The 24881-nt window shown below is 45.8% G+C and overlaps 1 protein-coding gene across 1 annotated transcript in view; it reads left to right on the forward strand.

The window, feature by feature from the left end:
- The window catches only part of USP43 (ubiquitin specific peptidase 43), a 750310-nt gene that overhangs the window by 688486 nt on the left and 36943 nt on the right, over nucleotides 1-24881 (forward strand). The window contains exons 10-11 of the mRNA XM_069200325.1: nucleotides 20709-20786; nucleotides 21330-21462. Of these exons, the coding sequence (XP_069056426.1) occupies nucleotides 20709-20786; nucleotides 21330-21462 (211 nt within the window). The remainder of the gene's footprint in view (nucleotides 1-20708; nucleotides 20787-21329; nucleotides 21463-24881) is intronic.

Genomic DNA, 24881 nt, shown 5'->3' on the forward strand with positions numbered 1-24881 from the left:
TACATTTTTACAAAAACATCATCAAAACAAGGCAGGCATTTACAAATTCAAAAGGCTGGCTACCAATGTCAGACCTATTGGATTTACCAATGATTTTTATTTTCATGTTTACCATAATCTTGTTGAAACTGGTGGCACTGATTTTCCATTAAGAACATTTTTGGGAATACTAGCATTCACCAATACATTTTAGTTGATGATGCTTCAAAGAAATGCTACTTAACAATTCAGAGTAGTTTAACAAAAAAAAATTCCAAGTTGCATTTTTGTGAACATTTAATTTAAAAGCAAAGACTCGCTAATAATGCTTTCATGCTTCTGCAGATATTTTCATCTAATCATAGAGCATTCTGGGAGCATTATACCTATCCTCATATTGTTAAACGTTGCAAACTTGCATACACATTTTTATACTAGGACTGCTGTCAGCAGTGCAGTCCGATTTTACAATATTTCCTTAGAGCGCTCACCCTAATAAAAAAGGCTTTGTGTTAATTAACCATAAATACAAGTTTGAACAGCATTAACATAGGTACAGGAACACTTTTTATCAGAAACAAAATAACCAAATACATTCAACAAAGAAACCTTCGCTCGCTTTAGAACACCACCATACAAGGAAAAGACTATAAGTGGTACATCCTTCTCCGTTCAAGCAGCAAAACTATGGAATTCATTACCCCCAAATATAAGATCCTTGGATAACTATCTTGTCTTGAGAAGACTACTCAAAAGTTGGCTCGTTCCTTCTTAACCACCATATTCAAACAGGAATGGACTGCATATGCCTGTGTTGATAAATAATTTGTATCTGATTATGTGTATATTCTAGATGTATGTAGTTCTTTATGAAATATGTATCACCACTATGACATAACAATGAATTATACATATACTCTTTAAACCTGTTTAACAAATGTATATTTACTCACGGTTAAATATATATGTGTGTGTGTGTGTGTGTGTGTGTGTGTGTGTGTATAAGCAGGTATGTATGTATATCTGTTTGTGTGTATATACATAAATATGTGTAAACATGTTCATAGGTCATTGCATAGCTCCTAGATAAGTTGTTCTATTACATACTTATGAATCCCTTGTCTCGTTTTATATCACACTCATCAAATGTTTTATTATACCCATTATCTTCCTTGAACATATATTTCTTTACTATGCATTTACATATCTATTTATGTATTACTCTAGTCCTACTGTACTAGAAAAATTAAATAAAATATATAAATAAAATTCAAATATAAATAACTAAATTAAAGTAAAGAAATAATAATACAAATGAATACATTAAAGAAAAAAGAATTTAAATAATTATTAAAAAAGTATATATGTATATATATAAAATTATAAATAAATAAAAATATAAATTTACTCTCTTAAAAGCTTTACTTTGGCTACCCATCACCCTATGTCATGTTTCTTTCAGTCTATCCTCCATCCCCACTCTGACTCATCCCAAACCCATTCTACTACGTTCATCTCCAAAATAACCCTGCCTAAGCTCTTCCCTCCTCTTCCTCATCTAGCTCACCCCAAACCTCAGTTTACTGCCATTATCTCCCAAACAACCCTACTAAACTCTCCCTCATTTATCTCACCTTTCACTCATCCAAAACCCCTCCTGCTACTATGATCTCCCTAACCCTTTCCACAGACTTTTCCCTCCTCCATCTCCCTTTTGCTCATCCCAATCCTCATCCTATTATTACAAACTCCCAATTAACACTCCTGGATTCTTCCCTCCTCTATCCCTCCATTACTCTAGTCAATCCAACTATCAAACTCACATAGCCTCTGCTCAAATTAACTCATAATAATACTAAAACTGCACTCCTATTTCCCTGTACTAATCCACCACTAATTGCTCTTGAGTTCCGGAGTAGCGTGCTACTCGCTGAAAAGCGCTTTGATGCCTCGTCAGGGGTAGTAAGCGCTATATAAATACAATTACAATTATAAGTCTATCAGGAAAGTATGACCTTGAAAAACATTACAGATCATGTGTGTATGTATGGGAAAGGTATTTTCCCTGCGATGTACAATGGGGCTAAGAGGATGCCAGATTGAACATAAGAGGCTGAACCTGTTCGAAAATAATGTTAGTCCTTGCCTGTTATGTGGAGCAAAGTTGTCTCAAGCTGAAGTGAACTGGACATGTAGGGCGGCAGGAACTGGACGCGCAGAGGTCCATGACTCCAGAAGGGCTGCAGGCACTGGACTCGTAGAGCTCCATGACTCCAGAAGGGCTGCAAGCACTGGACACGTAGAGCTCCATGACTCCAGAAGGGCGGCAGGCACTGGACGCGCAGAGCTTCATGACTCCAGAAGGGCTGCAGGCACTGGACGCGTAGAGCTCCATGACTCCAGAAGGGCTGCAGGCACTGGACGCGCAGAGCTCCATGACTCCAGAAGGGCGGCAGGCACTGGACGCGTAGAGCTCCATGACTCCAGAAGGGCTGCAGGCACTGGACGCGTAGACCTCCATGACTCCAGAAGGGCTGCAGGAACTGGACACGCAGAGCTCTGTGACTCCAGAAGGGCGGCAGGCACTGGACGCGTAGAGCGCTGTGACTCCAGAAGGGCTGCAGGCACTGGGCGCGTAGAGCTCCATGACTCCAGAAGGGCGGCAGGCACTGGACGCGTAGAGCTCCATGACTCCAGAAGGGCTGCAGGCACTGGACGCGCAGAGCTCCATGACTCCAGAAGGACTGCAGGCAATGGACGCGCAGAGCTCCATGACTCCAGAAGGGCTGCAGGCACTGGACGCTTAGAGCTCCATGACTCCAGAAGGGCTGCAGGCACTGGGCGCGCGGAGCTCCATGACTCCAGAAGGGCTGCAGGCACTGGGCGCGCGGAGCTCCATGACTCCAGAAGGGCGGCAGGTACTGGACGCGCGGAGCTCCATGACTCCAGAAGGACTGCAGGCACTGGACGCCCAGAGCTCCATGACTCCAGAAGGGCTGCAGGCACTGGACGCGCAGAGCTCCATGAATCCAGAAGGGCGGCAGGCACTGGACGCGCAGAGCTCCATGACTCCAGAAGGGCTGCAGGCACTGGACGCGCAGAGCTCCATGTCTCCAGAAGGGCGGCAGGCACTGGACGCGCAGAGCTCCATGACTCCAGAAGGACTGCAGGCGCTGGACGCGCAGAGCTCCATGACTCCAGAAGGGCTGCAGGCGCTGGACGCGCAGAGCTCCAGGACTCCAGAAGGGCTGCAGGCACTGGACGCGTACAGCTCCATGAATCCAGAAGGGCGGCAGGCACTGGACGCGCAGAGCTCCAGGACTCCAGAAGGGCTGCAGGCACTGGACGCGCAGAGCTCCATGACTGCAGAAGGGCTGCAGGCACTGGGCGCGCAGAGCTCCATGACTGCAGAAGGGCTGCAGGCACTGGGAGCGTAGAGCTCCATGACTCCAGAAGGGCTGCAGGCGCTGGACGCGCAGAGCTCCATGACTCCAGAAGGGCGGCAGGCACTGGACGCGCAGAGCTCCATGACTCCAGAAGGGCTGCAGGCGCTGGACGCGTAGAGCTCCATGACTCCAGAAGGGCGGCAGGCGCTGGACGCGTAGAGCTCCATGACTCCAGAAGGGCGGCAGGCGCTGGACGCGTAGAGCTCCATGACTCCAGAAGGGCGGCAGGCGCTGGACGCGCAGAGCTCCATGACTCCAGAAGGGCTGCAGGCGCTGGACGCGCAGAGCTCCAGGACTCCAGAAGGGCTGCAGGCACTGGACGCGCAGAGCTCCATGACTCCAGAAGGGCTGCAGGCACTGGACGCGCAGAGCTCCATGACTCCAGAAGGGCTGCAGGCACTGGACGCGTACAGCTCCATGAATCCAGAAGGGCGGCAGGCGCTGGACGCGCAGAGCTCCATGACTCCAGAAGGGCGGCAGGCACTGGACGCGTAGAGCTCCATGACTCCAGAAGGGCGGCAGGCGCTGGACGCGTAGAGCTCCATGACTCCAGAAGGGCTGCAGGCGCTGGACGCGCAGAGCTCCATGACTCAAGAAGGGCTGCAGGCGCTGGACGCGCAGAGCTCCATGACTCCAGAAGGGCTGCAGGCGCTGGACGCGCAGAGCTCCATGACTCCAGAAGGGCTGCAGGCACTGGACACGCAGAGCTCCATGACTCCAGAAGGGCTGCAGGCACTGGACGCGCAGAGCTCCATGACTCCAGAAGGGCTGCAGGCACTGGACGCGTACAGCTCCATGACTCCAGAAGGGCGGCAGGCACTGGGCGCGCAGAGCTCCATGACTCCAGAAGGACTGCAGGCACTGGACGCGCAGAGCTCCATGACTCCAGAAGGGCTGCAGGCACTGGACGCGTACAGCTCCATGAATCCAGAAGGGCTGCAGGCACTGGACGAGTAGAGCTCCATGACTCCAGAAGGGCGGCAGGCACTGGACGCGCAGAGCTCCATGACTCCAGAAGGGCTGCAGGCACTGGACTCGCAGAGCTCCATGACTCCAGAAGGGCGGCAGGCACTGGACGCGCAGAGCTCCATGACTCCAGAAGGGCGGCAGGCACTGGACGCGCAGAGCTCCATGACTCCAGAAGGGCTGCAGGCACTGGACGCGTACAGCTCCATGACTCCAGAAGGGCGGCAGGCACTGGACGCGCAGAGCTCCATGACTCCAGAAGGGCTGCAGGCGCTGGACGCGCAGAGCTCCATGACTCCAGAAGGGCTGCAGGCGCTGGACGCGCAGAGCTCCATGACTCCAGAAGGGCTGCAGGCACTGGACGCGTACAGCTCCATGACTCCAGAAGGGCGGCAGGCACTGGACGCGTACAGCTCCATGACTCCAGAAGGGCGGCAGGCACTGGACGCGTACAGCTCCATGACTCCAGAAGGGCGGCAGGCACTGGACGCGCAGAGCTCCATGACTCCAGAAGGGCGGCAGGCACTGGACGCGCAGAGCTCCATGACTCCAGAAGGGCGGCAGGCACTGGGCGCGCAGTGCTCCATGACTCCAGAAGGGCTGCAGGCACTGGGCGCGCAGAGCTCCATGACTCCAGAAGGGCTGCAGGCACTGGACGCGCAGAGCTCCATGACTCCAGAAGGGCTGCAGGCACTGGACGCGCAGAGCTCCATGACTCCAGAAGGGCTGCAGGCACTGGACGCGCAGAGCTCTATGACTCCAGAAGGGCTGCAGGCACTGGGTGCGCAGAGCTCCATGACTCCAGAAGGACTGCAGGCACTGGGCGCGCAGAGCTCCATGACTCCAGAAGGACTGCAGGCACTGGACGCGCAGAGCTCCATGACTCCAGAAGGGCTGCAGGCGCTGGACGCGCAGAGCTCCATGACTCCAGAAGGGCTGCTGGCGCTGGACGCTTACAGCTCCATGACTCCAGAAGGGCTGCAGGCGCTGGACGCGCAGAGCTCATGACTCCAGAAGGGCTGCAGGCACTGGACGCGCAGAGCTCCATGACTCCAGAAGGGCTGCAGGAGCTGGACGCGCAGAGCTCCATGACTCCAGAAGGGCTGCAGGCGCTGGACGCGCAGAGCTCCATGACTCCAGAAGGGCTGCAGGCGCTGGACGCGTAGAGCTCCATGACTCCAGAAGGGCTGCAGGCACTGGACGCGCAGAGCTCCATGACTCCAGAAGGGCTGCAGGCACTGGACGCGCAGAGCTCCATGACTCCAGAAGGGCTGCAGGCACTGGACGCGTACAGCTCCATGACTCCAGAAGGGCTGCAGGCACTGGACGCGCAGAGCTCCATGACTCCAGAAGGGCGGCAGGCACTGGACGCGCAGAGCTCCATGACTCCAGAAGGGCGGCAGGACCACCGAGGCTTAACTCTGTCAATAAAGACCTTGGCTAAATCATTAGAGTTCACCAGAGGTGCCAGTCTCCACGTGCAAAAACATGTAATCACAGTTATCCTTCATAATAACTTAACATTCTCATGAAAATCGAGCTAGCCATTCCTGATTCCGACACCCACGAGGGGCCGTGCTCCAGGACGTAGAATTCCATTAATGTTCACCTACGATGTTAACATTCACCCCACCCGTCTATACAGTTAATACCGTCCTCGAAAGCTTTATGGTTCTCCTGGTAAGTGCCACCACATTCTGAGTTATTATATTTTACCCATATGCAAGCAGGAACAGCAGCATGTTGTTCAATGTTGCTCAATGTAGAAGAATGTGAAGTGACCCTTCTGGAACCAGCCCCCCACATCGCCCTTCCAGAAAGTGGCCAGGGGGAACAACAGGCATAGGTACCGGTTTCTTGGACCCCTCCCAGGACGCTCCAGTTTTATATTAGGGGATGCAAATGCTTGTTGGCCCTTTCTATAATACGGATTGCACCAGCACAGATTTTGCTCTGTACAATTGCCAGAGGGTCTTCCTTTATTTTCATATTGTTGTGACCCCAAGCAAATGAAGAAACACTTTGTGCCCTTCCCCCTAAACATGGACGTGGGCAAAGAGACTATTAGGAGGGGCACTGACAGTCTGCCATATAGAAGGGTGCACAGTCGACTAACAATGCTCTTGAAAGGGGTAAACAAGGCTCAGAGATCCCACCAGGCATTCCCCTGCAGGTGGGTCTCTGCCCCCCTTTGAATTTCAGGCTGGGTTGCCAGCTGCCCAGTACTAGGCAGACTGAAGGCATGAAATGACTTACATGCTTTCCCTAATGCACAGTTCACTGAGCAGATGCAGGTTTTTAGCAGCATTGAGGACAGCACAGTAAGTGTAATGGGGTGCACTGTCCTGGTCTGCCTTAAGCACCCCCTGTTAAAGGTGGGCCACAGGGTAGGTTGGTATGATACACCCTACTTGTAAGACAGGCCTGGGCCAACTGATCTCTGGTCCTACCTCACACGGAGTCAGAACCTTCCCAAAAGAGACAGAGGCTTAAACCAAAGGAATCCTCCCTCCAGCTGCAAGGCTGAGATCAGGAAGAAAGACATATTAACCTGGAAGTCTGAATAATTTATGGCCTTCCTCCTTACTTACTAAGCAGTATGTCTGTTCCTTCTCTTGACTACGGGCCAGATGCAGGAAACACTTTGCGAGTCGCAAACGGCAAAATCTACCGTTTGCGACTCGCAAATGCGTGTTTCCAATGCAGAAATGCATTCTGCGAGTTGGGACCGACTCGCAAAATGCATTTCAGAATCGCAAATGGGAAGGGGTGTTCCCTTCCTATTTGCGATTCCTAGTGGTATGCAATACCATTGGCGACCGCATATGCGGTCGCAAATGGTGTCGCAGTTACTATCCACTTCAAGTGGATGGTAACCCACTCGCAAATTGGAAGGGGTCCCCAGGGGACCCCTTCACCTTCGTGAATGGCACACAAATTATTTTTTCAGGGCAGGTAGTGGTCCAAGAGACCACTACCTACCCTGAAAAAATACCGAAACTAAAGGTTTCGGATTTTTTTTTAAGTGCAGCTCGTTTTCCTTTAAGGAAAACGGGCTACACTTAAAAAAAATAAAAACTGCTTTATTTAAAAGCAGTAACGAACATGGAGGTCTGCTGACCACAGCAGGCCTCCATGTTTGCGAGTGCCTATAGTCGGTATGGGGCCGCAATTTGCGACCCACCTCATTAATATTAATGAGGTGGGTCTCTGCGACCCCATACCGACTCGCAGACGGTGTCTGAGACACCGTTCTGCATTGCAAATTGCGACTTGCAATTTGCGAGTCGGAAGGACTCGCAAATTGCAAGTCGTAATTTGCAATTTTCCTACATCTGGCCCCTACATGAGCAAATCACTGTAGAAAAAAAGCCACTAGAAACAAAGCCCATCTGAATCAAGAAAGAAGTGCCAAGCAATCCTGCATGTCTGAGGATGTTCAGAGAGAGAGGTCTTAGTTGGACTGCAGTGCACCACTCAGAACTTTCTGCAAAGTCTTAAACCTCTATTCAAAGAACGATTCTTAAAGATCTACAGGACTGCTCCCTTGTTATGCTTTGTTTTTATGATTTTATGTTTTTTTTTAGGCTTTTTTTTTCCAGCGTTATGCTACTGAAGGGTTAGGCTTGTGCTCCAAAATTACTTTAATAAGGGAACACATTAAACCCCATTATAGGAGTGTGACGCAAGACTGCAACATCACTCAAGAAACTTCATGTGAGGATTTCCAATCACACCATGTGCATTTATGGGCATTTAAACTATGTAAGGCTTATAATGCTGGCCCAATGAAGATTGTACTCGGGCTTTATGGAAGCAGGACTTGGCCCTTTGCCTGGTCTCCTCTCATCACACCACCCTGCTGTCTTGTTCATGGCACTCATGGCCCCCTCTCCAGTCACAGTCCCATCATGAGTCATACCACACCTTTCCAAGTGCCTCATCACCACCCTGGCACTCCACACTGCCCTCCTGCACCGCCACTGCTGACTTCTTCCATCAGCATTAACCTTACAGATTGGTGTCTACTTTTTCAGTCATTATGCACTGTCCAGGTCTCCTGTTGCGGTTTAACTCTTCCGGCACTGGCCCCTCCCTCCCGCCACTGACCCAACATTTCATCAGTAGGAACCTCTGTTGTCAATAACCACCTCTCAGCTCACTGCCTACTTCTTTGCTGTCACTGCCCCCATCCCAGACAGCATCCACTTGTCCCGTAAGCGTGAACCACTCCACTCAGTGTCCACCGTTCCTATCACTCCCCGTGTACTTCATCAATACCCACGTCCGCTCCGTACCCACCTTCCCACCATAAGCCAGCTCTTCCATAACTGCCCTCATCTCCTGTCAGCGCCCTTCTTTTCTACCGATGCCCTCTTGTCATGGGGGCTTCTCCTGTACAATTTCACTTCTCCTGTAAGGCCTTCCATAGTCTCCTCTGCCGTCAATTCACTTTGCCATTTCCTATCATTCATTGTACTTCAGTCCTCCTCTTGCCTGTCCCTTTTCACTGCCCACCCTCCAACTCTAGCCCTCTGACCTTCCACTATCCCACTCTTTTTGCTGTCAACCACTGCTGTCAGTCCCTCTTACTATTACAGCCTTCTTGCCAAGCACTAACCACCAACTAGCGGCTAAGAAAGGCTGCTGGTGCAGAGGTGGCCTAGTGCAGTGTTTCCCAACCTTTTGACTTCTGTGACCCTCCACTTTGTCATTACTGGAACACTGAATCATCATTGGAATCTGGGGACCCCCACTGAGTCATTCCTGAAAGCCGGAGACCTAATCTGATAATGTTATTTAATTTTCTAAGCAGTTGCTGACCCCTTGAGGAGACTTCACGGACCCCCAGGTGTCCTGAAACACAGGGTGGGAACCACTACCTAGTGTGTAATTGACTGTTCCTAGCACTATCAGCCTTCACTAACTAAACTCCAAATATTTCCATTTTGAACAGCTTTCTTGGAACTCATTTGAATCTATCCTCTCCTCTCCTGAGCCCACGATCTGGACCCAGCTCTTTATAGCAGCTGCCACACAGCAGGAAGAAAAGTTTCCACAGAACAAGCACAACAGCTATAAAAAGAAGCCTGATGCAGTGTTACCCACACAATGATGGTGACATTCGTATCACTACCGTGCGATATTACCTTATATTGGGTGTTTTGGGGCAGGCAGTTATGCTTGCTCCAAATCCTCCTTATTATGTAAATGAAACCACGAATATTTGTGTTTCTTAGTTTGACACGCTTTGCCCCGACCGCCCCCATCCACACCCCCAAACACCGTTCGTATAGCACCATGGCCTACCAAAGGGTTACTCCCCACATTTTGAAGACCACTAATCTAAGGGTAATACTTAATACATGCCAGCACAGAGGAAAGTGGAAGATTTAAAAACAATAGGGAGAATCTCTTACTCCCATTTACTTCCATTGAACGAGGGGCAATTTCAGGCGTGGGACTGCCACAAGAAAGGCATTTCGGCTCAAGCAATCGAGTCTCCCGCCTGAATCTGGTATACTGGCACGTAAGGAACACGCAACATTAATGTTAAATGTTAGCATTAACTCCATCCATCTGCACAGTTAATGCATCCCGCAGAAGGTTTATATTTCTCCTGGTAAATGCTTCCACCCTCAGGATTATTGTGATATTGCACTCCTCTGTAAGAAGAACCAATATTACTTTATTCCTTGGCAGTAGAAACATGTATAATGACCATTTCCGGCACCACTCTTCCCCGTGCAATTTTTGAGAGCTCTGCAATTGGGTTGAGCGAAGGTACCAGCTAAGGAGTTTGAAAAAATATTGTCAACATACCAAAGAACCACCCTTAATTTGGGTAATATATTCAAACTCCAGTGTATCCTTATACTCATAATTTTATTTTCATTGAGAACGCGGAGATTTTGGCTTGGATTTTTTAAAATACTTTTAATTAATTTTGAGCATCCCTGACCTTTGAAGATGATTTCATTTCTAGAGGATACATAACGTGTAACCCTGTAGTATGGTTCTGTGTTGCCGTGGAAGGTACTGACATCATAAATCACGAGGCCAATGCCAATATTTAACCATATCACACATCCCACAGCTGTGTGCGCGAACCCGAAAGCTTTGATTGTCTGGCTGCAGCTCTGAAAAATATGTTGCAGCTGCCCTTACAAGAACGAAGTCTTGATTCCTGTGTCCTCAGAAAAAAAAGTCAAGGAGGCAAGGGGAGCATCTCCTGACCGCTGGCTCAGGTAGGGGCTCCCATCCCCCCGTATCAAAGCGTCTTAAAATATATATATACTTTGCCATGTTATAACCATTTACCATTAGCAAGTTTTTGCTGACCCGCAGTGAAGCTCTGTGATTTGTGCACTAAATGCAGTGTTTATCACCTCACAATATTTATGCCATTAAATAACAATACTAAAAAACAACACACACTCAAACCAATAAATAATACATCTTCATAGTTGTCCCAATGATAGTGGTAATTTGATATGTAATCGTACCTGAAGGTCATTTCTAACATTTGTAATTTCATCTGTTACATTAAGGTGAGGCCAAGTGTATTTCATTTGGTTTGCAAGTTATGGCTTTCACGGCTGGCGTGTGGGTTACGGATTTGCAGAGCTAATCAAACTGGTCAATTTAAGTGTTTTTTTTTGTATCTATATCTATTTATTGAAGAAAACAAAGTTTAAATGACGTTATATTTAAGTAAAGTAATATCTTATTTTACACTAAAAAAATGTAGAAAATTAATTTAAGCAGCCAAGTGTTAACGTGGTTTATAGTTAGATATGGTGATAAGATCTTAATGGAGGTGAAAACAAAACCAGAAATTCACTGAAAAAGAAAAGGTTAAAATTATGTTATAGTTAGCTGTTGAAATATGATAAGAACAATTAAAAGCTGAAAAAAACACTAACAGTTAAATTTTTATGAACTAATTATAACCTGTCCCCTGTTGTGTACTACTTGTGACCTCACATATTACATCACTCATGACAAGATAAATGACATCATTGAGAGAATAGTTAATGGGTAACTGTGTAATGTCATCCAATATTTTCATCAGCGGTTTTCAGTGACATCATAAGCCACAAGGCCATAGCCCAGTAGTTTGTAAATGCCACCAGAACACTGACATAGGGCTATAATATAAATGGCACCCCATACATATTGTTTTAGAACAAATGTTCATTTTGGGACAGTTAGCTTGAAAAGTCGGTTTTCTTCAAAGTGCATTTAACAGTGGACATTGGGTGGAATTAGAATGGTTTGTTTTTATTTAATTTTCTTGAATAGTGTTAATGAAGCTGTGGGCAGTGGTGAGGGCCAGTGGATTTATACAGCCCTGTGAAAGCCACGTTTTCCACATAATTATGAATTTACTGTTTGCCCCATGATTTGCCTCCTAATTTGCAAAATTTACAGATTTTACCAAAAATGTTGTTTCTGACTCAAATGGATTAACTTAATTCTGCCATAGAATATGCTGCATTATTTGCATTTTTGCAAGCAAGATTCAGATAATCTTGTCGCATAACTTTGTCCTCAATGCCACATCACATAAACCTAGTAGAGCTATGTTAAAAAAATCTTCAAGACTGTAATTGTGACAATTAAATCAGTAATTCACAGGCAAACATGACATATTTCCCATATTTCATGTATCACTGTGGATTTGTTTTTTAATAACACTGCACAGTTAAAGTATGTGTGTGTGTGTGTGTATATATATATATATATATATATATATATATATATGTGTGTGTAATACACAGCGGGAGTCGCAACCATGTCGTTATAGTTAAAACTTAATTATCAGAGGAAGAGCTTTTCTTTGTTTGCTAATAACTTTCACACTTTGATGAATGTTCACAAAACCTATTTAAAAAACAAATAATTCACCTCAGCTCCTTCCTTCAAAGCTTCAGAGTGATCCATCAAGTGGGGGGCTGGGACAAAAGGGGGTCACAATCATGCAATTTCCATAGGGAGTTTTGAACAGTACAAAAGATGATAGAATTATAGTAAATTTGGAAGAAGGCCACTTCTTTACCCAGATTGTGCTTTTTGTGATTTTGTGTAAAAACCTTTTACTAGTTTTTAAAACAAAAAAAAACACTTAAATTGACCAGTTTGATTAGTTCCATATTAATGTATATCTGGATGGATGGTAAGCCCCGAGAGTCCAGCGTGCATGGATCTTCAAATAATTGAATGATCTGATTGGTGAGGGGGCTTTACATTTCCTGTCTGACTCCTGTGAGTCCTCACGTGAGCTTGCAATCTGATTGGCTGGCTTCAACATAAGGAGAAATGCTCCAGCCACCATTTCAGGGCGCTTGACCTTGTGGAGGGCCCTGGCCAAATTCTAAAAAAAACAAAAAAAAAAAACTGCAGTGCACGGCCAGAGGCCTTGCGCGGTGGATGTATGGCTGCCCCCACGGGTTAGGTGCAGATCCGGCCACATCAATGCCCTGCGGCCAGTCCCACACTTCCCACGACCAAGGGCCAGGTGCAGCGGGGAATGGATAACTGGTACAAGGAATTGGCAGCCTGTGGTGGTTTGCAGCCAGGCCCTGAAACCAACCTCACACTGTGCACAGGTGAGGGTTGTTTACGGCATAGGTGGCCTTCTGGGGCAGGGAATGGGGCGGAGCCTGGCCAAAGGCCAGACCCTGCAACCAACTCCACGCTGCCCAAAGCCAAAGGACGCAGGCAGGGACACCTGCAGGGGTTGTGCTCAGGCCCCACAGCCAACCCATGCTGTGCAGGGTGTCTACCTATGGGGAGGGGTTGGGCACAGATGATCAAATGAGGTGGGCGGGGTTGGGATGCTTACCTATGGTAATTAAACATTTTTTTTTTTTTTTTTTAACAACCTAGAAATTCACTGAAAAAAAACTAAAGGTTAAAATTACGTTATAGTTAGATGAAAATGTTTGTTGAAAAGTAATAGTTTAAATTAAACACCACTGAAATTCACCACTCATAGTTATTTTAAGTATAACTATAGCTTGAGCTTTTACCATGCACTGCTTATGGCCTCTCGTATTACATCACACATGACATGTTTTATGACATTGATGACATGAATGATGGCACCTGAAAGGACATCATCCATTACATCACTGTGCATGGCAGGGACACGAGTTATATAGTTACTTGTAATAACTAACTGGTGAATTTCAGATTTTTTGTAGTTTAAAATGTTACAAATAAACTGACATTTCCACCTACTTATATCTTTACCATAAGGTAAAGTGATGTTATAGTTATGTCAAAATGTTGTCAGCAATATATTGTTTTAAAAGAAAAAAAAAGACCACTGAAATTCACCAGTTAGAGTTGTCACAAGTAACCATAACCCGTGCCCTAAAGTAATTATAACTTGCACCCCTGCCATGCACAGTTTTGTCATCAATGTCATTTCAAATGTTGCAGTGACATTTTACATTCCGTTAACCATATCCCTCTGCAGTATTTAGGTTACTGCCCTATTGTCTTGCTAGCTGCAACCCCTACCCTTATCCGCAGTACCTCGTGCCTAAGCTCACCTCCTCTGCTGCTCTTGACATTCTTGCAACTTCTGGCCTCTCCACAGCTCTTGGTCTATAAATGGAGCTGCTGTCTTCTGCTCCTGGGCTGAGGACTCCTTTAGATCCTGGCATCCATGCACCTCCTTGGTTCACAGTGGCTTTTGTTGGTGTCATCCCTGCAACTCCTGGGGTGGAGCTTCTGCTTTCCTGTCTTACTTGTGCTACTCCAGATATCCTTTCAGGCCTTGTTGCCATGCAGATCCTGGGCCCTGTGCATTTGTATACTGTCACTGCAGCTTCTGCCTCCCTTGTGGTTGTTGCTTCATTAGTCATCCTCAAGGTCCTGGCTCTTCTTTCAGCCCCTTGTCCTCTTTGCAGCTCTAGCTCTTAGTTCTTGCACCATCTCCTAGATCCTTTTGCAACTCGAACTTCCATATGTCCCTGCAGGTCATGGGCTGAGTACTCTCTACATCGCCTGCCACCAGTGTTGCACCTGTCCCCTCTGTCAGAACATACTTGTCCCCCGAGGGAGCTTTTGTCTAAGTGGCTGATTAAAACACAGAAAGTCAGTACAGAACCTGGTATTTGCATCCGTGTAGTTTTGGGGACCTCTGAAATATTACCTTAAGCCCACACCCCTCTCCTGTACGCCTCTGACATTAAACATTGCCTTAAGGTTTAAACAGTAGTACCATTTAATTCCTCAACTCTATAGGAAGTTCACTTTCAAACACAAATAACCAGTGCTTAGCTCGTAAAATATTAAGTGCCAGTGTTTCTCAGAGGTCCTTCAGCAGGGGCTGCTGAATGTCAGGGTTGCTGAATACCAAGGCTGTAAAGTCTGCAATCCATCTCATGCCTCTTTCATCCACCACCCCCTACCCTCCCTGCATCTTTATCTCTTTTTGTGGGCTCTTTTTCATCCCTGCTTACTCCCTTTCTCACTGCTTTTCCGTCATTCTGTTCCCCTCCTTTTTCCCTATTCTGCCTTTCCCTCTCTTGTTCCGTGTCAGTCTAATGAATAAAATATAAGTGCTGGTCCCGAATGAAAGCTAAGTTTACATAAAGAGATTGGTCTAGCCTCCTGAACACGGGTCCTCGGATACCCAGAAGAGATTAGCATTCTCTTCAGTGCCACGAACTGACTTTGGCCCATTAGGCAGAACTCTGCAACACAATTAATTAAATAAAAGTGATTTGAGGATAGCTAGTGGATGTCGCTGAGGGAGAGCATGACTAGGGCTTCATCTCCTGTGTAATTAATTGCCTAAGCCATTTTAGATTTCCAAATGGATCAGCTTATTAGGAGATATCTAAGCTTACGGGCCAGCCTCCCTCTGCAAATACGCCAGTGCACGCTGATTTTTGGAACTGTTGTGCACATGGGTCATTTGTCATTCAAGAAGCTTGACTGGTGCCTCGTTTCTGAAAGCTGCGATGGAAGTTAGGGAGTATGCACCACCAGTCGAGGACACGTTGGACTTAGGTGTTTCTTTCTGTGGATGGACATGAACATCTTGTGCTTCCCCCATGTCAGACCCTGTTTGGCAGAATGCATCCTCCCAACAGGTCTTGATCTCGGGCCCGACATGGATTGCATCCTGATTGCAAAATACTCAGAGCTTGGAGGTCGACTGAACAAATGTTTATGCTGCAGAATGCAAAGATTGATCCATATGAATGGAAGATCCATATCGATTTAAAAGTAGTTTATTTTTTTGGTGAGAATGTTTTCTCTATTTATATAGGTACCACTTGTCCAGATATATCCTGAACTTGTCACTTTAGCTAACTGGATTAAGTGCCTTTCTGACGCAGAGTTAGTAGGTATGTGTGACCTGGTTCATGAGGAAAGGGAATGCAGATGAGCCTCACCCAGTAACAAAGAAGTGATGTCCCGGCAGGGGCGCACCGTGAGAGCACAGGTGAATTGATGGACAGATTGTGCGGACCTACCTTGACTGAAACTCAACCCTGTCACTCTCACCAATGAGTGGCCCATCAAGCACCTTACATGCTTGGAAAAGACAGCTCCTGTACAACTTCAGGACCAATCGCTTTTTGTAATATTGATGTCACCATACTTTAAATATAGAAATTCAGGTCTGAAGTAGTACTTCATCCCATGAAGTTAGAATGCTGGAGAACGTCTGAAATGCTAATATGAAAAATGATTTTGATATATTTGATCACATGTCTTGGAATTGTTATATTCAGTTTAACCCCTGATTTTTTACAAACGTAACTACTTACTTGTGCCTCATGGGGCCTAGGCCATCAACCAGGATGCTCCAGTCATCTACGTCTTGGGCTTTTCCTTTAATCTGACTCCAGGTGTAACCCATCTCCTTGCAGTAAGATTTAAGACCTCAACACCAGGTTTTTCTTGGCCTTTCTCTTTTCCTTTCCTTTTAGGGGTCCAGGTGAGAGCATGCCTGTTGGTATTTAATGCAGGCTTGCAGAGGGGGTGACCTATTCACCCCTTAGTGTCTTTATGATTTCTTCATGAGTAGGGAGTTGGGAGCTCAGATTTAATACAAACCACAACCTTTATGATCTCCCGCTTGTGAAGAAGCAGCCTTCAGCACTTTAAAATCTGCATATTATACCAGAGGTAAAATTATATTTATTCAAGCCCCCATACAAGATTCAGTTCACAGCTTGTCTATACAGGAAACCCCACTCAAGCATTCAACCCGGGACTTATCATTTGCTCTTTTTAATTTCTTTGCTTGTAGTTCATGGTATGCTGTTTACCTCTGTCTTTGTTTCTGCACTGTCATGCTGGTATACTTAGTCTATTTTTGTATGTGACTATTTATTCTGAAACGCTAAATATTGGAGCGATATAACATGTCAAATTATAGATGGTTAACATGATTTACAGAGATGTTTTTTTCCCAAGGGGTTCTGAGTGACATCAAATAGGGACGACAGCAACGCTCCAGCTTTTTATGGTGTCACTCAGAACCCCAAAGTGAAAAATATCCCTGTAATTATCATTTTAACCATCTATAATTTTATTTTATATTTGGTCCCCAAAATCATCTGCCCCTCCTTACACCTGCTAAGCAGGGGCTGAGGAGTAATGGAATAATGGGCGAGCCACAAATAACATGACCTGTCCTCCCTGTCTCCTAAAAAAAATAAAAAAATAGATGGCCACCTGCCATCCATGTGCACCACGTTCCGTTTCTTTGCTTGCCTTGTTGCTTTTCAGTGCTGCTCTAACAGGCTCTGAGAGTCCTGCCAATGCAGCCTAGAATACCTTTAAGACGCAACAGTGAGATACAAGGTCTGTTACCAACAGTCATTACATCATAGCAGTGAATTACTGAGTGGCGAATCCAGTCGTAAATGCTAATAGCTCTCTATGTGAGCCATACACCACATAGAGAATTTTGGTGATGTTTTTAACCGAAGGGTTCTGACGGACTTCAAATAGACAACAAGAGCAAAGCTCAAGTTGTCCATGACGTCACTCAGACCCCGAGGTGAAAAACAACCCATAATTCACTTTTTACCCATCTATAATTTTTTGTTCTGCGCGGCCCTGAAAAGCATCTGTCCCTGCTTTCAAATGCTGTGCAATGTCAAAGGAGTATTGGGGGAGCCATTTATAACATGGCATCTGTTATGTATCCCTGCCCCAAAGGTTAAAGAAAAACCTACCTGCCATCTCTGCCTTCTCCCTCTCCTCCCCACTCCTCCAGCTGTGCTTTCTGCTTTCATTCAAAGCAGACAAGCAGAACTGCTGACAGGTTCTCAGAGAGTTATGTCAGCCTGGCCTGGAAGGTCGTTTGTGACATCACAGTGTGTAACCAGTTTTGTTATCAACTGCTTTTATGTCATAGCAGTGGGTTATGAGATTCAGAAGCGGAAATAAATGATCGAGGCTCTCAAGGAGAACCATGCGTAACAGTAGAACAATAGATATTAAATAGAAAGAGTAGGCAAGGATAAAAATTCACTGTCCAATGCTCTGTACTCAGCATAGATCATACATGAACAAACAGATAATAGCGGTTACCGACATAGTCAAGCATTTCTAAATTATAGTGATGTCAAAAAAAAATTCATTTGTCTAGGGCAACCACGAGGTAAGCATAAGCTTACATACCAGAGGACTAACTCTGCTGATGCAATAGTTTGAGGTAACCATTTTAGAATAGCTTTGGTAAACTAGCATTTTTGTTTTCAGAAGTGTTGCATCACCTGATGCAGTTATTTCCGCCACCAATGAGTCCTCCCAGCTGACTTGTCAATCTATATTTTTTCATTTAAATTCATTAATATCTATTGGCAAAATAGCCCTTTTCTCATCACCCTCGCTATTGACATTATCTTAAGCTATTTTGTCCACTATTGTAGTTTTGGATAAGGACCATGGGTAAATTATCAATATTTTATCTTCCCATCTCTGTGTCCGAAGTGAGACCAACATTTGAGTGTCAACTAAATAACAAATTATTCCCCTCTTACTAGAACAAAGCATCTGCAACTCTTCAGCCATCTACCAGCAACCAGTGTAAAGATTTTTAAATCGCCACATAGGAAAGACAGAGAAACAATACTGTAGTGGTCATTACGAGTCTGGTGGTCCTGGGACCGCCAGACTCGCGATGGAGATCAGACAGCCGCACAAGCAGCGGTCCTACTTCCATATAATGACCGCGGCAGAGCCACCACGGTCCAGCCGCCAGTTGGCATCCTGGTGGTCTCGGCGGCTGCAATCGACTAGGGCAGCGCTGCAAGCAGCGCTGCCCTGGGGATTAAAAGTTCTCCTTCCGCCAGCCTTTGCATGGTGGTCAGACCCTTGCACTGCCCATGCACTTAGCTTATTGCCGCCAACTCAGTTATGAGCCGGCGTGAATGTTAAGGCCCTGTTCCCCAATGGGCCGATAGGCGGTTACGCTGTTTCCGGCCGCCAGCCCAGCGGGGAACTCTTAATAGGGCTGTTGGGCGGAAGACTGGCTTGTGAATGACAAACTCATAATGAGGGCCTGTGTCTTCAATGGTGGCTAAAATTATCAACCACTTGTTGCCATGGTGGCATAATGCGAAAGCATCAAACTTAGCAGTCTCAAAGCTCTAAACTTGAAAATCTGAAATGTATGTACAAAAAATAATGCCCAAAAATTGCATTCATTGATGACTTTCATGGAGTTCTCAAACAGCTTCTAGGAATATGTGATAGTCAGATACCAATGAATATTGTATGGACAGCCAAGTACACATGTGAAAATATTCACGTTTACTTTTACACTCGCACAAATGGCACGCATTTAAGTACATTTGATAACCTATTTGTGCCTTTGCCAGTGAAAATTCTTTCTCCCACTGAGAAATCCCTTTCACTACCCTCCAACCTATGTTGAGGATGTTTTAGGGTGGCAAAACTTCTAACAAAGTGTGGTGAAAACCCACAAACATAAAAGCTAGGTGGACACCAGCATACGCATGTGGCCTCACAGATTCATCCTTTTAAGCTTATTTATTCCCAAGGCAGTTCACACACACAGGCATGATTGTCTGTGTTGTAGGGAAATATCATACATGCCTGGATTCTGTGAATCAGGAACAGCTTTTGCCACGTAAATCTGCTATTTATACACTTAGGTGAAACATTAGCAAGCTCTTCTCCTCCATAGAGGTAATATGGACACTAGCAATGTGGAGAGATCATCCTTAATGTGTTCTGCAATAGTATGCAGGTCTTAGCAAACCGAATTTGTCCTTCTGCTCGACCCACTGTTTGCTTTTCTATGCAAATGTTAAAATATTTGTTTTCCCATGTATGGGTACATGCTATAAAGATCAAACTGTAAGTAAAAAAGTTATCTGTTTGCTAACTTTATTCATATGTACATGGAAAGCAATGTCTCCAACTCTGGTAACCTGTGTTCTCTGAAAAACTGTGCCAGTTGGCTAACTTTACAGTGATTCTGAGATCTTATTAGATCATTAAACGCGACAGACAATTGTGCCAACACAACTTGTCTTGTTTTGAAGCATTCTTTTGGCTGTGAATAAATGTTATCTATATTTACACTCAAACATAATTGATTGTAGCCTGTGCAGAGGGAGAACATTCTGCAGGCGCGAGTTTCATAATTTCAATACATACCATATTATTTCAGTGTTTCATTCTGTAGTTTTGACAGGACCTATGTGTTTACCTGGTAGTTCCCATATGCTCTAATCAGAGGGGGAATACATTCAAGAGGGATGACTTGTCAGAATAATTGAGTACACAACTCTGAAAACATGCTTAGCGAAGGTGAAATCGAACACGATATATTGTTGTGAACCAGATCCATAGTTTGTTTAACTATCCTGTGCCATATTGATGGGCTCACATACGGTTTGTTCTTTCAGGGGTTTGCCCGCCAGTTACCTACATCTGTGATGGTATGCCCCTTGCCTGTTACTTGTTGTGCCCTCAGATCGAGTGACCCTTACATTATTGCTTCCCAGATATTTTGCCCCTTACAAGAGTTGTACCCAGATGGCTTTCTGCCAGATGTTCTGTTCTTTGCATTAATGTACCTCCATATGTATCGACCCTCGTATTGTTTGCCCTTTCCCATGGTTTGTTTGAGAGTTGGTGCCACCGGTACACTGTGCATCGTAAGTAGTTTGTTCCTTGTGCACCGTTCTGTGCAACATCATCCAGTTGCATAATGTTTTCGCAAAGAAAACAGTAGAATATTACACGTGGTTGCTTTTCTTAGCTTTAGAGCCCTAAAGACATTTAACTTCGCTCTTCCAGGGCCTTGCAGTTCTGTGGGGCAGGGGGGCCGCCCCACGTGAAACTGGTGGTGGAGTGGGAACCGAAGACCAAAGAAAGGTAAGTGTGCAGATGGAGCCTGAGGCAGTTTTACTGCCCCTCTAGCCTGAACAGTTCACAATCTTTAAGTACCTCAAGATCTTGAGCTGCTTATACACCAGTCTGAATGGGTAAGTCTCCTTTTCAAACACTTAGGAGGTTGTGTCCCACATATTATCAGCGAGCTCACTAAAGAACCAGAAGAGGTCTGTAGGCGTTGGGAGCCCAGATGAGGACATTAATTAATGGAGGTGCCTGGTGTTTAAAAAGAAAGATGCAGTGTTGTAGAGGAGAACTTTTTGAGATGAGGAGCTATGGCCTAAAGAAGGTGGTGTGCTCTAAGGGAGTAGACAAGGGGAGAAGTTGTGGAGAGGGAGGGAAGGGTTTGTCTAGGGCGAGAGTTAGGCTCACTAAAAGAGGAGACACAGTGGAATGGAAAAACAAGGGTCTAATGATGGTGCTGGCACAAGACACAGTTATGGTCAATTGAGAAAGAAAATGCTTGCTGAACATGGAGGTTCTTTGGCAATCGGTGACACTCTCCGTTCCTCTTTCCTTGCACAGGTTGTTTGGAAATATCCAGGAAGAGGTGGTTCAGGATGCTGACAGCGTCCGGGGACAGCAACAAGCGCATCAGCAGCAGCAGCACAGCTGCACCCTGGACGAGTGCTTCCAGCTCTACACCAAGGAGGAGCAGGTAGGATTTATCATGAAGGGTTCAGCAGCACAAAGTGATTCTGCTGTCTACAAAGCTTAATGCAACACCACATACTAAAGATTGGGGCAGTGCCCACTGTCAAAGCTTGTTGCAGAGTCCATGCTCACCCCCTGAGTCTGGTGCAGTGACACAGCCTTGTGCAGGGCCTTTAGCGCCCATAGGGTGTAGTGGTAAAGCGGGTGTTGCCGATCGAGCAGGAGAGGCAGTGAACCGCTGAAAGACTGCTATAACTACCTTAGAATCGGCCTTTGTGGCAAAATGTGGACAAAATAATTAGTGGAGGTATGAAGCGAAACTGTAATTTTAGCCTTCTTAGTTTGTGTAAGTAGAGGATGTTGCTTTCGACAAGTTGACAAAGTGCATAAGGACCACTGTGTGTGTCATTATGCCACTTTGGGATATCATAAAAGAAGGCGAATCAGAATGATTGAAATAAGAACCCTCACCCTATTTAGGCAACACTGAGGTTCAAAATGTAATGACAGAACGATGTGCAGCCTTTGAAACAGTTTTCTGAGTGGGAATTCTATCAATTAAAGAGCCTGGAAGCATGAGTGCCAGGAAAACATTGGTTCAGGCGTTAATTGAGTTGTTTGAACTGTGACAATCCCTTACTTGCCTCCATAAATGAGTCTTTGGTGACTAAGTTACAGGTAATACAAAACATGGCGGCCGTCTTGTTTGCAGCGCGCCAGCAAAGACATCTGCTGCACCTTTACTACACTCCCTACACTGACTGCCGGTGCGTGGTAGGATCATTTTTAAAGTCTGCTGTATTACTCACAAGGCACTCGCTGGAAAGAGGCCACGTTATCTATCCTCGAGGACCTTAACTATTGTCCAAGAAGAAATTTGCATTCTCGCGACAAAATGTTGCTTACTGTTCCCAGAGTCAACAAGACCAGGCCGGGGGAGGGGCAGGCGGTGAGATCTTTCTCCTATTTGGCCCCTATATATTGGAATGCCCTTCCAATACAGTTACGCTAGTGCCCAGACCAATTTAGGAAGCTACTCAAAATTGTGTTGTTTTAAGTTACTACTACTCGTTGCCACCCCATAGCTAGTAAGCTTACGCGCTGAGATACCTCTTCTGGGGTGAGTCATGCGTGATATAAGCTGCCTTACATAACACAAAAGACATTACCTAGAGTGAAAGAAGCATGCATACAGAAGAATCCCAGCTTATCGTTAAATACATAACTGTGGACAGAAAATTAGTGTTAATAGATATATTGCCTTTACTCAGGTGCAAAATGCACCTAGAAATGGGCAGTCCTGTGGACAATGTTTTTTTTTTAACAGAAATGAGTTCAGGACTCAACAGGAGAAACTAAATCTTTTTGCTGAAACAATAAAGGGCAGTTTAGAGGAGGGTATTAATGGGGCCTCTGCTAAAAATTCCACGATGCCCAATCTGCCCACCTCATGCATCACTTATGTCATTTAGAGGTAAGATCAGTGTTTGTTTATGGCAAACCTTCTGTCAACTCTGCTGTTGGGGAATACTCTGGCAGTTGAGCATTTGCTGGTAGACATTGAGGCAGAAGGTCCACAATTATTTTGGGTGAGCCTTCTGCCCCAGGCTTGCTGCGTTTCCCTTGTCCTAGGCCACTATGGTATTTTTATGGAGAAGGAAAATGCTAAAATGTCCTCGAAATACTGAGGCTTTGTCTTTAAAAATAAATAAAAGTGCCAATAGGTCTGCCATGCTGGCATTGTTTGGCAGGTAGAGTGTCAATATTTGTATTTTGTAAAAGCAGCTTCTGCCGTGTGGGATTCACTAAACATAGCAAGCAGGCTACGAGTGGGCCAATAGATGCACAGCTGTTTTATAGCCACCTGGACAAACCCTAAATTTTCAAAAAAAGTGCTCTGAGTGGAAAGAGTTTTTGGATTTTTGAGGCAGAAACTCACCTCATGTAAGTACCAATCTATGGGTCTGAAACCTGAAGAGAGCCATCTGCTGCACCCAATTGACATGTAAAGAGGCCCTCATTGTATGGTTACTGATCCTCAAACATAGAATCACAAGATAGAAGTGGGCAATAACAACTGAAAGTCAAACAATGTAGAAGAGGGAAGGTAAGTAAGGTAACCATAATTCGTACCCCTGCCATGCATACTTTTCTCATCAATAATTTAATTGCAAATGTTGCAATGATATTATCATTAATGTAATTGATTATGTAGTGAGTGGTGTAGCGTGTGGATTAATTAGTGTATGGTGAGGATAAAAGTTATAGTTACTTGTGATAACTATAACTGGTTATTTTATGTGTTTTAGTTTTAGTTTAAAACATTACGTTGTTGCTGAACATTTCACCTAAATATAACGCTACTTTAACAGTTGTTTTTTCAGTTAGTTTCTAGGAGTTTTATCTAATGGAAAGTAATATTTTGTTACCACAGGTAAAGCCAAACCCTGCTGTGCATGACCTTTGGCCGTGAGTGGTGGAGGGGTTGGAAGCAGGGCCTGGCCTGCGGCCAGCACCTTCTTCACTACACCCGGCCAACCAACCCGAGGCAGTCAATCCCATGCTGTGCATGGCCTTTGGTTATGCGTTGGGTTGGCCGCATCCCTATGTCCAACTCCCTGTAGACAACCAAGCTCATGTTGAACATGGCCTTTGGCTGTGTACAGAGGAGGGTTAGCCACAGTACTTGGCCTGCCACCAGACCCTTTGGCCAGTCCCCTAGCAGGCTGCCAACCCCAATGCCACACACAGCCTTTGGCATGCATGGCAGTGGGTTGGCCTTCAAGCCTAGGGGACTGTATCCTCCAGGGCCAAAATATATGTATATGTGTGTATATATATGTATATATGTGTTCAATGGCATGTGTAGCTGCAGATACACATGCTTTGCACATCCCGCCATCTAGTGTTGGGCTCGGAGTGTTACAAGTTGTTTTTCTTCGAAGAAGTCTTTTCGAGTCACGAGATCGAGGGACTCCTCCCCTTTCGGCTCCATTGTGCATGGGCGTCGACTCCATCTTAGATTGTTTTTTTTCCGCCATCGGGTTCGGACGTGTTCCTTTTTGCTCCATGTTTCGGTTCGGAAAGTTAGTTAGAATCTCGGAAAAATCGACGGTATTATTTGCGTTCGGTATCGGGTTAGTTACAACAGATCGACACCGACTTTTGAGGAGCTCCGGTGGCCCTTCGGGGTTTTCTCGATCCCCCGTCGGGGCCTGGTCGGCCCGGCCACGTGTCTCTTCAAGGCTGATGGAACGGACCCCATTCCGCTTCTGCCCAAAATGTCACAACAAGTATCCGTATACGGATCAACACCTGGTCTGTAACTTGTGTTTGTCTCCAGAACACAGAGAAGACACTTGTGAAGCCTGTCTAGCGTTTCGGTCGAGGAAGACATTAAGAGACCGAAGAGCAAGAAGACTG

The sequence above is a fragment of the Pleurodeles waltl genome, chromosome 7 (assembly GCF_031143425.1).
Source record: "Pleurodeles waltl isolate 20211129_DDA chromosome 7, aPleWal1.hap1.20221129, whole genome shotgun sequence".
NCBI classification, from domain to species: Eukaryota; Metazoa; Chordata; class Amphibia; order Caudata; family Salamandridae; genus Pleurodeles; species Pleurodeles waltl.